Source organism: Corvus cornix, chromosome 26, assembly GCF_000738735.6.
Source record: "Corvus cornix cornix isolate S_Up_H32 chromosome 26, ASM73873v5, whole genome shotgun sequence".
Lineage (NCBI taxonomy): Eukaryota > Metazoa > Chordata > Aves > Passeriformes > Corvidae > Corvus > Corvus cornix.
In genome coordinates this window covers 1695236-1710970 of record NC_046354.1, presented here as the reverse complement: position 1 = coordinate 1710970, position 15735 = coordinate 1695236, and the positions used below count along the sequence as shown (strand labels likewise).

The window sequence follows — 15735 nt, the reverse complement described above, 5'->3', positions numbered from 1 at the left end:
TCTGTTTTGCCAGCCTGGAAGCAAACAAGCCCATCTCCATCCTTTTTTCCAAGGTCCATGTGACCACTGCTCCCAGCTGTGTTCCTGTGTCCCCCACGTGCTGTGACAAACAGAGGGCAGCCGCTGGCAGGTCCCTCCCGGGGGCTCTTGGCCATGTGAGAGCACCTGGGTCTGGTTTTCCTGTGTTCCACAAGGTCAGCGGATCCGGTGGGACAGCAGGGACAGGGACACCTGTCACGGAGCCACTGGGGATGTGCCTCACATGTCAGCTTTGTTCCACTTATAGGCTGGGAGGGAATTCATTTATATTCAGAATTAGGCTGAAGAAAACACTGATCCCACAAGGCTGGCCCGACCAGAGACTGATGATAAAAAAAATACACATTAATCTCTTAACTCGCCCCTATCTCCTGCTCCATCAAGATCCTCTCACTTCTCAAAATCCCAAAGAGGACTTCGGATTAACACGTTCACATAGAACTAGGCAGTCCTGCAGTGCCAACATTTAAAAATCCGAGTGGAAGAATATCAGATCCAGAATATCTGACCCAGGCCCCTCCCCAGGATCAACTCTGCGGTGCAAGACCAGGCACAGTGTTCAAGGGATCTGAGTATTTACAGGGCTCAATAAACCACACCATTGTGTTGGATTAAAAATATAAATTAAAAGAGGCATGAAAAGCACCCTGGGAAAAGCTGCATGATTTGAACGTTGCTTGTAAAACCCCCTGCCCAGGCTGTGACCAACCCCATGGCAAATCCCCGAGTGCCAAAGAGCATTTTCTCTTTGTCCCCTGCCCCCTGCTTTAACCACCCTTCCATGTGGTCATTTTCCTTCCTGCTGAGAAGTGACTGCAGCTTCCTCTGGGCCCCCCACCACAGCTCTGAAATCAGCTCTGAGATCAGCAGAGGGACCTGCAGGGAGCAGGGCCCTCCCTTCCCCACCACGCTGAGCCCTTTATCTCTGCCTCCCGCTGCCCCGGGAAGCTGTGGGACCGGAAAGCCGAGCCAAGCCCCTGCTCCAGTGTCACACAGCCCTCCCTGAGCTGCTCAGCCGGGAAAATCATTCCCTGGGCAGCACTTCTGCACCCCTGCAGGCCCTGAGATGGTGGCACAGGGCTGCCAGTGCTGTAGAGACCTCACAGCAGCACATAAAGGGTTGCTGCAAGAGCCTGAATTTGGGGACTGGAGGGACAAAAATGTCTGTAAAAGCTCCAGAGCACCAGCAAGGACTGAATAGATTAGCAGGAATTTGTACAGGGTTCAAGAAGCAGCCTGAAGATCACAGAAAAGCAGAGGATTCGGGGTCCCAGGCTGAGCTGCAGGTGAGGAATGCTCCTCTGTAACAGCAAAGGGCACCACATTCCCCAGTGGAAGTATTCCTCCACAGCACTGACACAGGGAAATTTTCACAGCACCTGCTGGAGAAAATGCATTTTACCAGCTCCATGGAATATCAAATGAAACGGCAAAAGAAGAGCCAAGAACCCAAGCGTCAAACGCAAAGCTGGAGGAAGCAACTCTGTAAACACCTTGTTCCTCCAGCTCAGTGCCTGAACTCCCCACGGCCACTTGGGGCTGAAAATAAACCAAGTTCTGTTAAAGAGAGCCCAGCAACAGAGCTTTCTTTAGAAAATGCAGGTGTGGGATGTGACATTTTCTCCAGGGTGCAGCAGGCCCACATGGCCCCAGCTCAGCTGGCCCACAGCAGGCTGGACAACTGCACACACCTCACTTTGAGTCAGTCCTGGCACAAGAATGTCAACTTTGTAGACTTGGGGAAAAGCAGGGAGAAGAGGAAGTTGCTATGGATATAACACACACTGGAATTGGACTAACACAGCGTTCAAATCACATCTGTCAGTATGACTGTTACCTGTCTTCAGAGCAGAAAATCAGGCTCTTCCTTCCTTCTGAGTCAGAGGTAATTGCTCTCCATGCTTGAGGCTCAGTGACTCACTACAACACAAAAAGAATAGCTCCCAGAGTCATTAATCCGTGTTTTCATGATGTGCTTGGCATTATCAAGTAACTGCTCACACCATGCAAGGTTGGATCTGATCTTGACAGAAAAGGCATCATTCGTGTTATTCACATTATTTATGTGACGCACAGAGACTCCACACACCACTCAGGAAGGGAGACATTCCCAGAAACATCTCCTGGGAACAGTGAAAAGGGGTGGGAAGAGACCTGCTCTGTCAGGAGGTGTGTGCAGACACCAAACCACTGAGTGACTCTCTGGAATGGTGTCACACAACCACGACCTGGCAGCAAATGTGATAAAATAAAAGGGCTTAAGAACACAAAGGTAAAGCTGCCCCACGGAAAAAGCACAGATATTCATCAGAAGTGACTGGGAAAATGGGCAGAGATGGGAACATGCTGTTTCCCCAGTGGATCCTGCAGGACAAGGTCTGTTTAAAGCACTTTAGTGGCCTCTGAGGATGCAGCAAAGCTCTGCTGAGCACGTCCCCAGTGCAGAGGCACCGCAAGATCCCAGCCCTGGCTGATGAGCAGCACTTAATGAGCTCTGCAAGGAGCTGCCCCAGCCAAATCTCATGGCACACGTTCGCACAGGAGCTGCCAAACCCAGCCCTGCCCTCCCAGCAGCCTCTGCCCTTCACTTTTCCTTCAGCAGCAAAATGAATCTTCTTCTTTTAAAGAAACAATCCTCACCCAAACAGAGGTGAGGGATTTTTGATTGGGAGATGATTACAAAACATAAAGGATGTTTTATGTCCTCAGGACTCATTTGATGGTACAAGAGGCAGCAAATCCCTCCTTCCACACCACAACAGCATGACCCAGGTTAGGATTTTTACAACCTATGCTCTCTCATGAGATTCTTCTCATTTTTTCCCTGTTTTCCCATTTTTCCAGCCTGTCGAGGTCCCTCTGACTGGCAGCAGAACCATCAGGTGTTACAACAGTATTGACCCCATACAGCCACAGGCAAAGCAAAGGCTTTAAACTCAGTTTTACAGAGATTTGCCAGAGAAAAAACCAACAACAACAACCCCTTCTCTGCACCTCCCACTCCCAGGGCTGTGTTTCATTCAGTGCTGTGCCCTGACACATCACTTTTGCTGTGCCTGCAAACAGGAGCTTGCAGGAGCAGTGACACCTCCACAAAAGAGCCAGAGACACGTGGCTGAACAAATCCCTGACAGGAGGGAACACACACAGAGCGCAGCAAACCAGAAAAGATGCAAACTATTTACTGCCCAATAATGCCTGGCCAGGGTGAGCTGATTTTGTGTAGAAAAGGGAGCAGCAGGAAGGGGGCAAAGATTAAAGCTGGCTGGAAAATAGGTGGGTTTGTTTTGATGGAAACTTTATGGATTGCTCAGGTGTGGAAATGACTTCACTGCAATTACACAGCTACATAAAAAGATTAAATAATCATCAGAAAAGAATTCATATTCCTTGTTTTATTCGATGAAAATGCCAGTTTTGTTTCAATTATTCAGTAGGTGATACAGTTGTAGCCCTCTGGCCACAGTGATAAGATCAAACTGCAAACAAATAAGAGAATGGTGAACGGAAAGAATTGGAATCACAGTTCCATCAGTGTTTTTCAGGATACATTTCAGGGTATTTCCTGTACATTCCAGCACATTTCACAGTATGAGTTTAGAGCAGAACATCCACCCATTCCAGTGCATAATTTAAGTTCTGAAAAACAGACACACATCTCTGCAGCAGGAGGAGCTGCACTGGGCCCTGTAGCACAGAGACTGTCAGTGTCACACAGCAGCTTTCAGGCTTTTCTTTGGCTAACATCACTTGGTTAACTATTGATTTATGGAATTAATTTAATTAACTAATTAAATAAATTATTTGTCCAATTAATACTAGTAACCCCAACTGTCAAGGCCAAAAGAATGCTGAACCCTTTGGTGCTGTCAAAGGTAGGCAAGAAGTGCAAGATGAAGCAGAGCCAACATCCATGGCCTGTCTACCCCAGGATTCCCAAAAATCTGAGTCAGCAGGGAAGTGGAAACTGCCTGTACTGGCAGGGAAGGAACAAACTTCTGATCCCTCTGATCTGGAAGAAACTGAAGGGCTGCACATCTTTCACAATCAAGTTCTCAGAAGAGCAAAGGAGAAGCATAAATTGATTTAGTGAGAAAAGAGATGGGCAGACAACAGGGATTTAATTCCTTATTTAAGGCTGCAATCCCTTACTCTGACACTCAGTTGCACAACAGACCCTGAGCCACACCATGAGTCAGGGAGGGGAAGAAATCACTAAAAAGATGGGAAGGAAGATTTTCAGCACCTCATCACTTACAACAACACAGAACTTCTGGAGTACCTGAGAACAGAGTGAGAAATCAGTGCAGCCATGGAGTGAACACTGACACCGGTTCAGAGTACCATGGATGCTGGTGAGAGCAGCCCCTGGGAAGCAGCCTGGGAAAATCCCCTGGGAATCCCCTGGGAAGCAGCCCATGCCCAGCAGCAGTGCAAGAACCTCTCGGTGTGACCGTACCAGTGACTGGAACCCTTCCTCCACATGAGCTTCTGGCAGACACCTCACCTGAGAAAGATCCATTCACCATAAAAAACGAGTTTGCCAAACAGGATGATTCACCTTCTACTGGTGAGTGGCTGCTGATTATAACTGAGATTTTTTGTGATTACCAATTTCAGAGGCTTAAAGGGCCGAAAAAAATTAGTGTCAGATTAAGGGCTGCACATCAGACCACAGAGAGCAGAAATCAGGGTTATTTGTTGGGTTTTGCCAGGTTCCTATCACACAACCAGCACTTTTTCCATCTGTATGTAAACCACAACATAAAAAACCCCAAATTCCAGCTGTAGCTCAATACACAACACACAAGTGCATCGTCAGCCCCATGTCCCAGAGTCCACCTGAGCAGTTGCTCTTCCCAGATGCCTCTCACAGCTCGTGGGAGTTGGCGTGAGGCTCTGGAAGTGTCTCAATGTCACAGTTCTTGATCAGCTGAAAGAGGAACTCCACCTGTTTCTCATAATTCTCAATGGAGATTCTCTCATTCAACCCATGGATCCTGAAAGAGAAAGGACATTTTTCAGTCCAGGGTGAATTTCTGACCCACCTACACATATCTCCAGCACCCTGCTTGGCTGTTGACTTCAAAGAACAGTGCACAACATAAAAGCACAGCAATATACACCAAAAACTGCACTGTAACCAACCCAAATGTACTTGACTCAAAGGCTCAGAGCCCAACAACTAAGTCTGGAAAAAAATCTAAAAATCTGGAAAAAATCCTAATGGCCCATTTCTTGGCCATTTCTGTCACTGTCCTGTACAGCTAGAACACTCAACTCCTGCATCATCTGCACCTCAATAAAATGAGAACTCTAAACAAACAATCCCTTGCAAGATGATATTTTTATCACTTTGCTTCAGGAAATTTCCAGTTTTAAGAAGCAAATCAGTTCAGAGTGGCAAGTGTCCCAATATATGGATAAATCTCCTGGACAAGGCCAACTACCAGAACAGAACCTCTCACACTGCTGCAGCACACAGAGGATCCACTCAGCTCCCCAGAACCACTGGATCAAACACCTAAATGACCCTGCCTGCATTTGAAGGAACAAAGAGCCAGGGCTGACACTGTCCCAGGGCTATTTCCATCCCCTGCTCGTGCAGCACCCAAATCTACAGGAAATGGGTGGCCTGACAGAGTGGGAGGCCAAGGTACACAAGGCTGGGTTTCCCTCTGCCCACTGCACATGGATCTCCTCCTCTTTCCCTGGGCCCACCCCAAGAGCTGCCCACGTGCAGAGCTCAGTACCTGGGGAGATCATCCTGTCTCAGGAGCAGAGGGTTGAACCTGTAAATGGCCTTGGTGATGTTGGTGAAGTGCCTGCTGTCCGTGTTTCCAATGCACGTGCCTGGAAAACGAACCTCAGGTTTATTCTGCAGGAGAGGAACAACTGGAATTTCAAGAATGACCCACCTTTCCCCAGGAGAGAGGAAAAGCATCTGGTAACAGCTCTGTATAACCACTGCCTGCACCAAAAGCATCACTGGAAACATTGATTGGTGCATCCTGGAGAACATTCTCTCCTTCAGGAACAGGAGCTGGACACACAACTCAACCTAAGAACAGCCTTGACACTCAGCCTCGCCAAAAATTTAAGCTTCAAACTTCAATCCAGTAGCTACAGAGCTAGGAAGGAGCTGCAAGAAAGGGAAGGGGCTGGGATCATAAGGAACAATACAGAAAAGCAGGAATGGCTTTGCCAGCTATGAAAACAATAAAAGAAGAACTAAAGCAAGAAGACCTCCTCCTCCTCTCCCTCACAATTCCTTTCTTCCCTGAAGAGACCCCTTTGTATGTGCAGAGAGCCCAATTCAAGGCTCATTGTTTCTGTCAGCTTCCTGTTTGCTTTTTTACTTCCACTACTAAAAAACAACATTAAAACCTTTAAAGCAAAAAGAGGGAACGGAATAAAAAGAGGAAAAAACAGCTGTTTCCAGTAGTTAACAGCTGGGGTGGAGGAGTACACAGCAAATGGAAACGAGGCAGTGCCGGGGGAGGGAAAAGCAGAAGAGGAAACAATAATCATCATGTGCCTGCTGTTACCTGGGACTACACTGTCAACATCTGGGAAAGTGTCCAGGATGGTTCTTTGAAAAATATGGACTGCAAATGTCTGCTCATCCCAAGGACTGATGGGCAGGGGGTCAAAGGCCTCCACCACATCGATCCTCACTCTGTCATCAGCAATGGTGTTCCTGACTGTCTCCAGCACCTGTGGGTGAAACACAGAGATAAAATGAGCACAAGAAATGAGAATGCAGCCCTTAGAGACATCAGCAGATGTTCAGCTTTCCAGAAAACATTTGTCTGTGAACTGTCAGTTGTGGCTGTAAATAAGGACTGAAACTGTGTCAGTCTCTCTTCCTCTTCTGAGGGGATGGCTGATAGTTCAGCTGAATTTTTCAATCAGATGCACAGTCCTGCTTCAAGGTACTCCTGATCTGCTTCAGTCCTGGAAGACAAGTGCTCAGCCTGCTGCTCTTGGAAGTTATGGCATCCAAATAATCCAGAAAAAGCTTCCAGAGAGAGAAACTTCCAGCAAAGGCTTGGAAAGGGGAGATGTTTTGTACTGACAACATTTCACAGCTGCCCTGGGTTGGACAGGCCTGTCAGCCCTGCTAAAGTGTGCAGGATTCCCAAACTCTCACAGGTCACAGACTCAGTGCTCCCATTCCATCCTCACACATGATCCATGTGCTCTTTGGCACAAACACTGGTGGGATCTGATCAGGGGTACCTCAGCAGCCGTCTCGGCCGAGTGGATCCGGAAGTTCACCGTGGCTCTTGCAGAGGAAGGGATGACATTTACCTGGGAAAAAGGAAGGACCAAAGTTTAAAAGGAAGTTAAAATGAATAAAATGCCAACTGCAAACTCAGAACTGCTCAAACAACTGCAGGCCTCAGATGCTTCACTGTTTCCACCAAGTGTGATGTCTCTGTCTGTGTTAAAACACTGTAAATCTTATCTAAAATGCAGATAAATACACAAAGAAATACTCATCAAATCAACAAAAATGAAGTTAGCTCTTACTTATATAGAAGTTTTCATCTTGAGCTAAGCCCTCTCCCTTCAGAAAATTTATACTGAGAAAATGTGAAACTTTATTTTGGGGGTTTTTTTTCCAAGTGGTATTTTTACCTCATTGTCATGTTACTCTTCTTATCTACAGACTGAATATTTACAACTTTGTTAAACAAAAAAAAGCATAATCTTAGAAAAAACCCCAAGGAGCCAGGGTGTCACTTCCCTTCTGGCCACTCCGTGTCACTGTTCAGCCACTGCATCTCCCTTACCCAGTGATGCTTTTCAGTCACAGATTTTTTTCAGAACACACCAAACACGGGCTGTTTATTTTCCGGGGCTTCAGTATTTTTGGACAGCTCCACCTCCTTATCAGGGCAGGATCTGGCTGTATCAGCCAGCAGCTGTTATCTCAGTCCAAGGTGCACATTTAACCCACTTAAGGCAAACACTGGACCTGTGCTACAAACGTCTGGGGGCCAGGGAAGTGTGTTTGTGACTGTGACAGTTTCAAATATTGCCATTGATACTTTGTAGGATTATACAAAAACCACATTTTCTTGTCTATCCAAAAAATATTAACAATTTTAACAGAAGATCAGACACTTCTGAAAGGAAGTGATTTTCAACTGTAGCCAAATCCAAGCCACATCTGAGGTCAGAATGAGACTGTGGCAACACACAGGGGCCACACTGATCTTATAACTGGATATAAACAGCTGGAAATGAAATGTCCTAATTGTCTCATCACAATTACATGGAGAAAAATCCCAATGAAAGTACCTTGATTCCTGCATTAAACATGGTGACTGCGGTGGTCGTTCGAATCAAGGCATTGGTGGAAGGTTTCCAGGCAAGGACTCTGCAAAAAAAGAAACAAAATTTTTCAAAGAAGTTGAATATTGCTAAAAGATAAGCACCATAATTTCACAGGCAATAAGCTGAATGATGGCTTATTTAATTAACAAAGTGGTTATTAACAGGAAACCACTGTATTATCTAAACCATAAAATAACTGATTTCCTGGGAAGATTAGAAATGGCTTCATCTTTTAAGGGTGAGAGGCTGGGGATGTTTACCAAGCATCTCTTTTCTTACCTGCTGACAATAGGTGAAAACAGCCACAAATTGCTCATGACGATGTTGAGAGGAAAGCTGAACTAAGGAGAAGAAATAAAACCACAAATCAGGAAGTTTTTATTTGTCAAGAGCACGGCAGAGTCACTTGAATATGGATGAAACAATTCCAGCAGAAACAATAATCTGGGAGAAAGGCCAGCTTTTTTATCCTTCCTACATAACTGTGCTCTAAATTCATCCCTGGGTTACTCTCATGGCAATCTGGGAATGAAATCCTGCTTCTCTCCTCACCTCTGCAGCAAGGTGCTCCATAGTCATGAGCTCTGGCCCGTGGCCGAACAGGTTGCGCAAGGGACTCTGCTCCAGCCTACAAAACAAATCAACATTTAAAAGGTAAGAAAACAACTCTCTGGCTGTTATCACTCCAGAAGGCTGTCAGGAATTTGATTTGTGACATGTATCCCTGTTACTGGAGATGCAATCACACTCTCCTCTCCTCGTAAGTAGATGTGCAAGCACAGCTCCACGGATTTCTGGGCATTCCAGTCACGTGCAAAGATTTCCTTTGAAAAACAGCTGAAAAAATCCCAAAGCCTGACTCCTATAAATACACAGAAACCCAGAAAACTAGCACACAAATCCAACCATGTTTGGACATACTTGGATTTTCTAAAATATGTTATTTCTTAGCCAATTTGATATCTACACAAAGCTGTAAAGAGATGATTCCTGCAGTCACATTACGACTCTATTCCATGTTTACTGGCTTGGAGAATTACCAGCTGAGGTAGCAGGGATGTGCAAGAACAAATTCCAGAGAAATCCTGCCACCCAAACAAAGGAATCTCTGTTGCTACAGAGTAAATTAGGGCAGACAGCACTTATCTTGCTTTTAAAGAATTGGCTGACACTCGGAAGAGCTGAAGTGAAAAGATTCTGCAGACACCTGGCAATTGTCCCTTGGCTGGGAGTTGCATTTCTGCCCTTCAAAGTGAAGCTACAAACTGCAATTTCAAATACAGAACAGGAATTTGAAAAAGACTCTAAACATAAAAAATAAAAAAGTCATATATCAGTGACTTCGGAGTTTTTTTGACTGTCTTTGACACTGGGTGACAGGAAGCTCTCACCTGGACATGGCTGCTGCCAGAATGCCAATACTTGTCTCCTTAGGAGGAAAGGATGAATGTCCTGGCTCTTTTTCCACAGTGAAGTTCAGTGTCATTGAACCTTTTTCTGTGACAGCGATCCTGGTCAATGATCAATCAATCAATCAATCAATCAACAAATAAATGACTAATGCAATTCCAAACACACATGCACAGAATGTAGATAAAAATAGCTACTCTGCATAGTTTTAGTATGATAAAGACCACTCAAGCAGCAACAACAAATCATTAACCCAGTGTTTAGATCTCTGGAGGACTGATGTCTTGGCTGCTTCTCCAGCGAGCAGAGCTCTACAGCACAGAATTAAAATGCTCAGCAGAACATTCTGCCTCTGCCAGCACAGCTGTGATGGACAGCAAGCAAAGGCTGAAGGTCCCTGCCTTGCCCTTTATGCCACTGCTGCTGCTCCAGCAGCACCAACACAGCCACATGCTTTGAAAACATTCTGTAGGGGCATTAACTATATCATTTATCACTAATTAATGACTGGAAATGAATCACGTTCATCGCGGTCACTCTTACATAGCCACTGGCTTCTTCACTCCTGCAATGATCCCATCCAGCACTGCACTTCCCTCGTCCAGCAGGAAGGAGAGTTTCACTCCTCTGGCTTCCAGCAGAGCTGCAATTTTCCTTCCTCCCTTCAGACCAGACACCTGTGGAATCCAGGCAGAGGAACTGATCAGATCCAGCCAGAACACTGGGAGCAGAACTGGAAAACACCTTGCTGTTGGCTACACACAAAGAATGCACGAAATCCCCTGGGGAACAGCTCCAGAGCAACAACAAAAGACCCATCCAGGAAAATTAACTGGAGATTGTTAATGGCCTGATAGCAGATGAATTTATATCCATGATGAGTGCTCTCATTGATGAGTCACTGACTGCTGCTTTAATTTCAATGATATCTCAGAGCCATAAACTCCCCAGATTAGCAATTTCAGCCCTATTTATTTCAACTATGAATAAATCTCTCTCTTTGGATTTTGACAATGCATAACCAAACCCTCCTCACCCATCTCTCTGTACCACTGGAACATTTTTGCCAGTTCTTCCTCATCATTTGGCACAACCATGTGAACCTCAACCCAGCTTTTCCTGTCTCCAAAACGGGATTCCTGCTGCACCTTCCTTGCAGAAAAGAATTTGAAGTGACACCCTCCGGTGTTCTTTTCTCCTTGCCCATCACACCAAACCCTTTGTGAACGTCACTCCAAGACAAACAGTCAACACATAACTGTGACCTGGGGCCTGACACAGTATCTACCCACAGAACCAAGAAAAACAGGAAAGACCTTCCAGCTAAACAGTGTTTAAAAATTAAGCCTTGTTACCTACAGGAACAATGCAAACAGGTTGTTATTTCAAGGAAAGGAAAGGCAAGGAAAGGAAATACCTCCTCATCGTGGCCAATGCCAACATAGAAAGAGCGGCGGGGTCTGTAATTCCTCCTCAGCAAAAACTCCAGAGCTTGCAGAATGCCCTGCAGGAAAAGCAGAACGTGGTGTGCCATCCCTGTGTGGTAACAAGGAGAATAAAGGCAAAAGAATGCAGTGTGATGGAAGAGAATTGGGATGCTCTCACAGCCCTTGTGCTGTTCACAGCAAAGCTTTGATTTCTACCGCTCCCACTGGGGATATTCCCATTCCCTGGAGAAGACCCCGCAGTGGTCTCGATCAATAATGCTCTGACAGGTGCCACAGTGCCAGGGTAGGGACATGAAATACAGAGCAGCTGCTTCTGGCTGCTGCTGTCAGGCACAAACTGCACAGGGAGCACCACAGAGTCCGAATTATCCAAGGAATTCACTGCTCCCCTAAAGCACCTGTCACACACCCAGATTGGCTTTCACTGGAGCTACCAAATCCAGGGATTTTAAGGAGCAGCATGTTTTGTGCAAGAAGTGCTAAGATGACAGAAACAGAACAAAAAACTTAATCTGAAGAATGAGAAATCAAATCTATCATTTGCTATGGCAATAGATATAAAAACCAATGTATTTGCTCTATTATTCCATCTCTCTTTTTCAATTTAAATTACTTAATTATGCACATCTCACCTCTATCTTGTCAGCACCCATTTTTTGCCATGTTCACTGAAATTGCTGATTTTTTTTTTTGGCCATTTGTGGAGTTACTTGTGCAGTTCACAGCAGAAGGAAGCACCACCCCAAACTTTTAAGTTTCAATGCTTTGAAATTAATGATTAAACATCCTGAAACTTTCTAAGAGTGTGTCCAGTGTGAGACTGGCTTGCTAAACATCTGTTCAAATTTAAATACAGGGCTGCCATGGAAGTAATCCTCAAAGTCACAAAGGGCCATTTTCTTTAATAATTTTTCCAACAACCTTTTCCCAATGAGAAAACCTTCACAGATCAATCTTTTCTGAATACATTCCTCCGAAATGCATTTAGTACAACAGCTCTTTGTTTTGCCCCAGGCTGGATAAAAGATGCAGGGTTATTTGCTGATCCTATTAAATAAACAGTTTAATTTGAAACTCAAGCCTTTTCAAAGGGTCAATTTTGGCTTTGAGTGCCTGTGTGACACCTGGGAAAAAGGAAAAGGTCTATCCCTGGCTTCAAGCACAGCATTTGACAGAGAATAATGGAATGGTTTGGTTTGGAAGGAACCTTTAAGCTCATCCAGTCCCAAGGGCAGGGACACCTTCCACTGTCCCAGGCTGCTCCAAGCCCCATCCAACCTGGCCTTGGACACCCCCAGAGATGGGGCAGCCACAGCTGCTCTGGGCACCTGTGCCATGAAATTTTAAACTGGCATTTAACCAAATACATCTGCATTTGAATATGATTCTCCTGATTCTTCAAGAGTTTTAACCCTCTTTTCTTCAGTAAGTGGTCACTCCACTCCCTGGGAGAAAACTGCAGCGCTTAGGAATTTCTGCCTAACAGAAAGAGGGGCGAGAGACACAACACAGCAAATTTCAAGAGGATGGATTTCTCCCCTCTGCCTTGCCCAGGCTGTGTCTTTGTGGAAGGACATTACCAAGCACACGTACAATGGCAGAGTTTTTGTTATCCAGCGTTCCTCGTCCATAGATGAAACCTTCGTGCTCTGCAGCTGAGAAAGGAGGGAAATCCCAGCCCTCGGGGGGAGCAGGCACCACATCCATGTGTGCCAGCAGCATATAGGGCAGCAGGCCAGGGGCAGAGCCCTGAACTGTAAAGAGGTGGCTGTATTGCCCAACAATTTCATGTTGGATGAACTTTGAAGAAAATACAGCCGGGAAGACTGTTAAGAAAAAAAAAAATTAAAAACACATGTAAAAGAAAAAGTTAACAATAATGGCCAATTTTAGCATTATCCCATAGAGCTGTCACCTAGGTAGCACCAGGGGGGAACTGTAAATAAGACTGACCACAACAGAATAGAAGTTCTCACACTTTTAGCAGTCCATCTCATTTTGTATTTAGAACTTCCCTAAACAAACGCAGAATTCTCGCTGAGCAGTGCTGCAGCTCTTTTGCAGGGAGCAATGATGCAACTACCAAAAAATTAGGTTGAAGCAGCAGCAGTCATCCTCCTTTTATTTTTTCATGGCATTTAACCATCTCAAGGACCAAAAACCACTATTACAAAAAGTCTTTTAAACCTTTTGGGGTCATTGATACCCCCAAAACACTGTTGCAGAGGGGACACACGTGTGACATTCCTGACAGGCCTTTCTTCAGGAAAAATATAAAGATCTGTTCCCTTCTATTCAGGAATGATATCTGCTCTCTTCTATTTGTTTATGAAAATGGAATAGAGCAGCAGACACTGCCAAGGATGGAAGTTCAGTACCTTTCTGAATGTAAGTCCCAAATTCTGCCATGGCAGTTGTATTCAAATCCTCTGGAGACCTGGACACGGTTGGGATTTTAATGGCCCCTTCAAAGAAACACAGAAGAGAAATCACTCAGCACTGAAATCAAACAATGCTCCAGTTGCACTTCAAAAGGGGAAGAGTATTTTTGTTCCTGAATATTTTCCAGGCTTTAAACATTATTTCACAGCACAGCATGAGCTGCCACAATCAAAAAAAGACTGATGTGCTTCAGCTGGGCTGTGCACACGCAGCCACCAGCGTTTGCTAACAGCTCAGCCAAGGTATCTCTCCAGATAATTTGACTCCACTTTTCATGCTGAAGTGTTGAACGATATTGTTAGAAATGCTACTGTCCAGGAGCAGCTGCAATTTGCTTGGGTGATCTGATTCCTCAGAGTCCTGAACTCCTCTGGCAGCTGAACAGGCTGCTGAGTTGGCAGTCCAAGGTTCTTTCTCAAGAGTAAGGCATGTTGTGATGGTTATTACACCTTCCTACTGCTTTATAAATTAACATATATAAACACACAGGGCTTTTGTTGGCCCTTTTGGTCTGCCCTGTCATTCAAACAGGCTCTCCAACATCCAGTCCCTGTCCTGCAGAACATGGGAATAACTTAGTCCCAGCTGCCTTTCCGAAGAGCAGCTGCCAGGCGAGGTTATGGATTCTTTTGAGGTCGTGTGATTCATGAATTAACACAAAAATCTACTGCGAGCTTTCATTTTCCCATTAAAAAAAGAATGCAAACATGATTTGCTAGGCAATAAATCCTACAAACCAACAAGGTATGAGGTTTACACACAGGGTTTTATCACTTCGTGCCAGATTGTGGTTTCCTGCACAGTGCCAGCCCTCCTGAGAGGTAAACCCCTTAAATCTTCTACGTCAGACAGCACAAACACCCCAGGACTGGTCACAGCAGTGAGCAAGAAAGGGAAAAAATTCCGACAGTGACTTATCCAGTGGACAAAGGGATGTCTGGAAACGCCGTCATGGGTGTCTGGCAAAATTCTGTGTGTACGAGCAGGAAAGAGTGGAGAAAATCAACACAGGGCAAGAGTTGGCTCAGAAGAACCACGGGATCACTGAGGCTGGAAAATCCCTCCAGGATCGAGTCCAAGCTGTGCCCCATCCCCACCCTGAGCTCTGAGTGCCACATCCAGGTGACACCTCCAGGGATGGGCACTCCAAAAACCCCTGGGAAGCCCCTGCCAAGGCCTGACCACCCTTTCCATGAGGAAATTCCTGCTGCTGTCCACCCTGAGCCTCCCCTGGCCCAGCCTGAGGCCGTTCCCTCTCCTCCTGCCCCTGTTCCCTGGGAGCAGAGTCCGAACCCCCCCGGCTGCCCCCTCCTGTCAGGGAGTTGTGCAGAGCCAGAAATTCCCCCTGAGCCTCTTCTTCTCCAGGCTGAGCCCCCCGCCAGCTCCCTCAGGACTCTCCAGCCCCTTCCCCAGCTCCGCTCCCCTCTCTGGACACGCTCCAGCCCCTGCACGTCCTTCCTTCACTGCAGCGCCCAGAACTGGACACAGCGCTCGAGGTGTGGCCTCAGCAGTGCCCAGCACAGATATTCAATCACTTCCTTAGTCCTGCTGAGAGCCAACACCCGGTTCCTCCCCTGGAAAGCACCTGGGGAGCGGCCGCCTCCACACCCGGCCCCCCGTGCCCTGGATCCCCCCCTCAGGAGGGGCCTGTCCGGGGGCGAGGGGGGCTCACAGCGCTCGGGCCCCCTCACCTCGCAGCGCCTCCTTGAGCTCCCGCCGCTCGCCGGCACTGAGGGCGGCGGTGCCGGCGCTCCGTGCCCAGAGCCGCGGGACCCCGGCCGGGGCTCGCAGGACGAAGGCGCGGAGCAGGACGGCGGCCGCCAGCGCCAGCACAACCGAGCCCAGCGCCAGCAGCAGCAGCACCGCCGCCCGCCGCCCGCCCGCCATCGCTGAGCGCCGCACGCCCGCAGCTGACGGACGGGCCCGGGGCCAATCGCCACCCGCCCCGCCGGAGCGACGGCCAATGGGATTGCGCGGGGGGCGGGCTGGGCGCTCCCGGGGCTGCTGGGAGCTGTAGTTTGCAGCCGGCATGGCGGAGGGCTGCGGCGAG

At 46.9% G+C, this 15735-nt stretch overlaps 1 protein-coding gene across 1 annotated transcript; it reads right to left on the bottom strand.

The window, feature by feature from the left end:
* Nucleotides 1–3417: 3417 nt before the first annotated feature.
* On the bottom strand, nucleotides 3418–15572 carry PM20D1 (peptidase M20 domain containing 1). The gene is made up of 13 exons (XM_039565408.1): nucleotides 15377–15572; nucleotides 13622–13708; nucleotides 12837–13069; nucleotides 11213–11299; nucleotides 10339–10472; nucleotides 9777–9896; nucleotides 8938–9013; nucleotides 8665–8726; nucleotides 8350–8428; nucleotides 7282–7353; nucleotides 6588–6756; nucleotides 5793–5892; nucleotides 3418–5039 (listed from the first exon to the last, which is right to left on the bottom strand). Exons 1-13 carry the CDS (start codon nucleotides 15570–15572, stop codon nucleotides 4910–4912), a joined length of 1545 nt encoding a protein of 514 aa, XP_039421342.1. The 3' UTR covers nucleotides 3418–4909.
* Nucleotides 15573–15735: the final 163 nt, after the last annotated feature.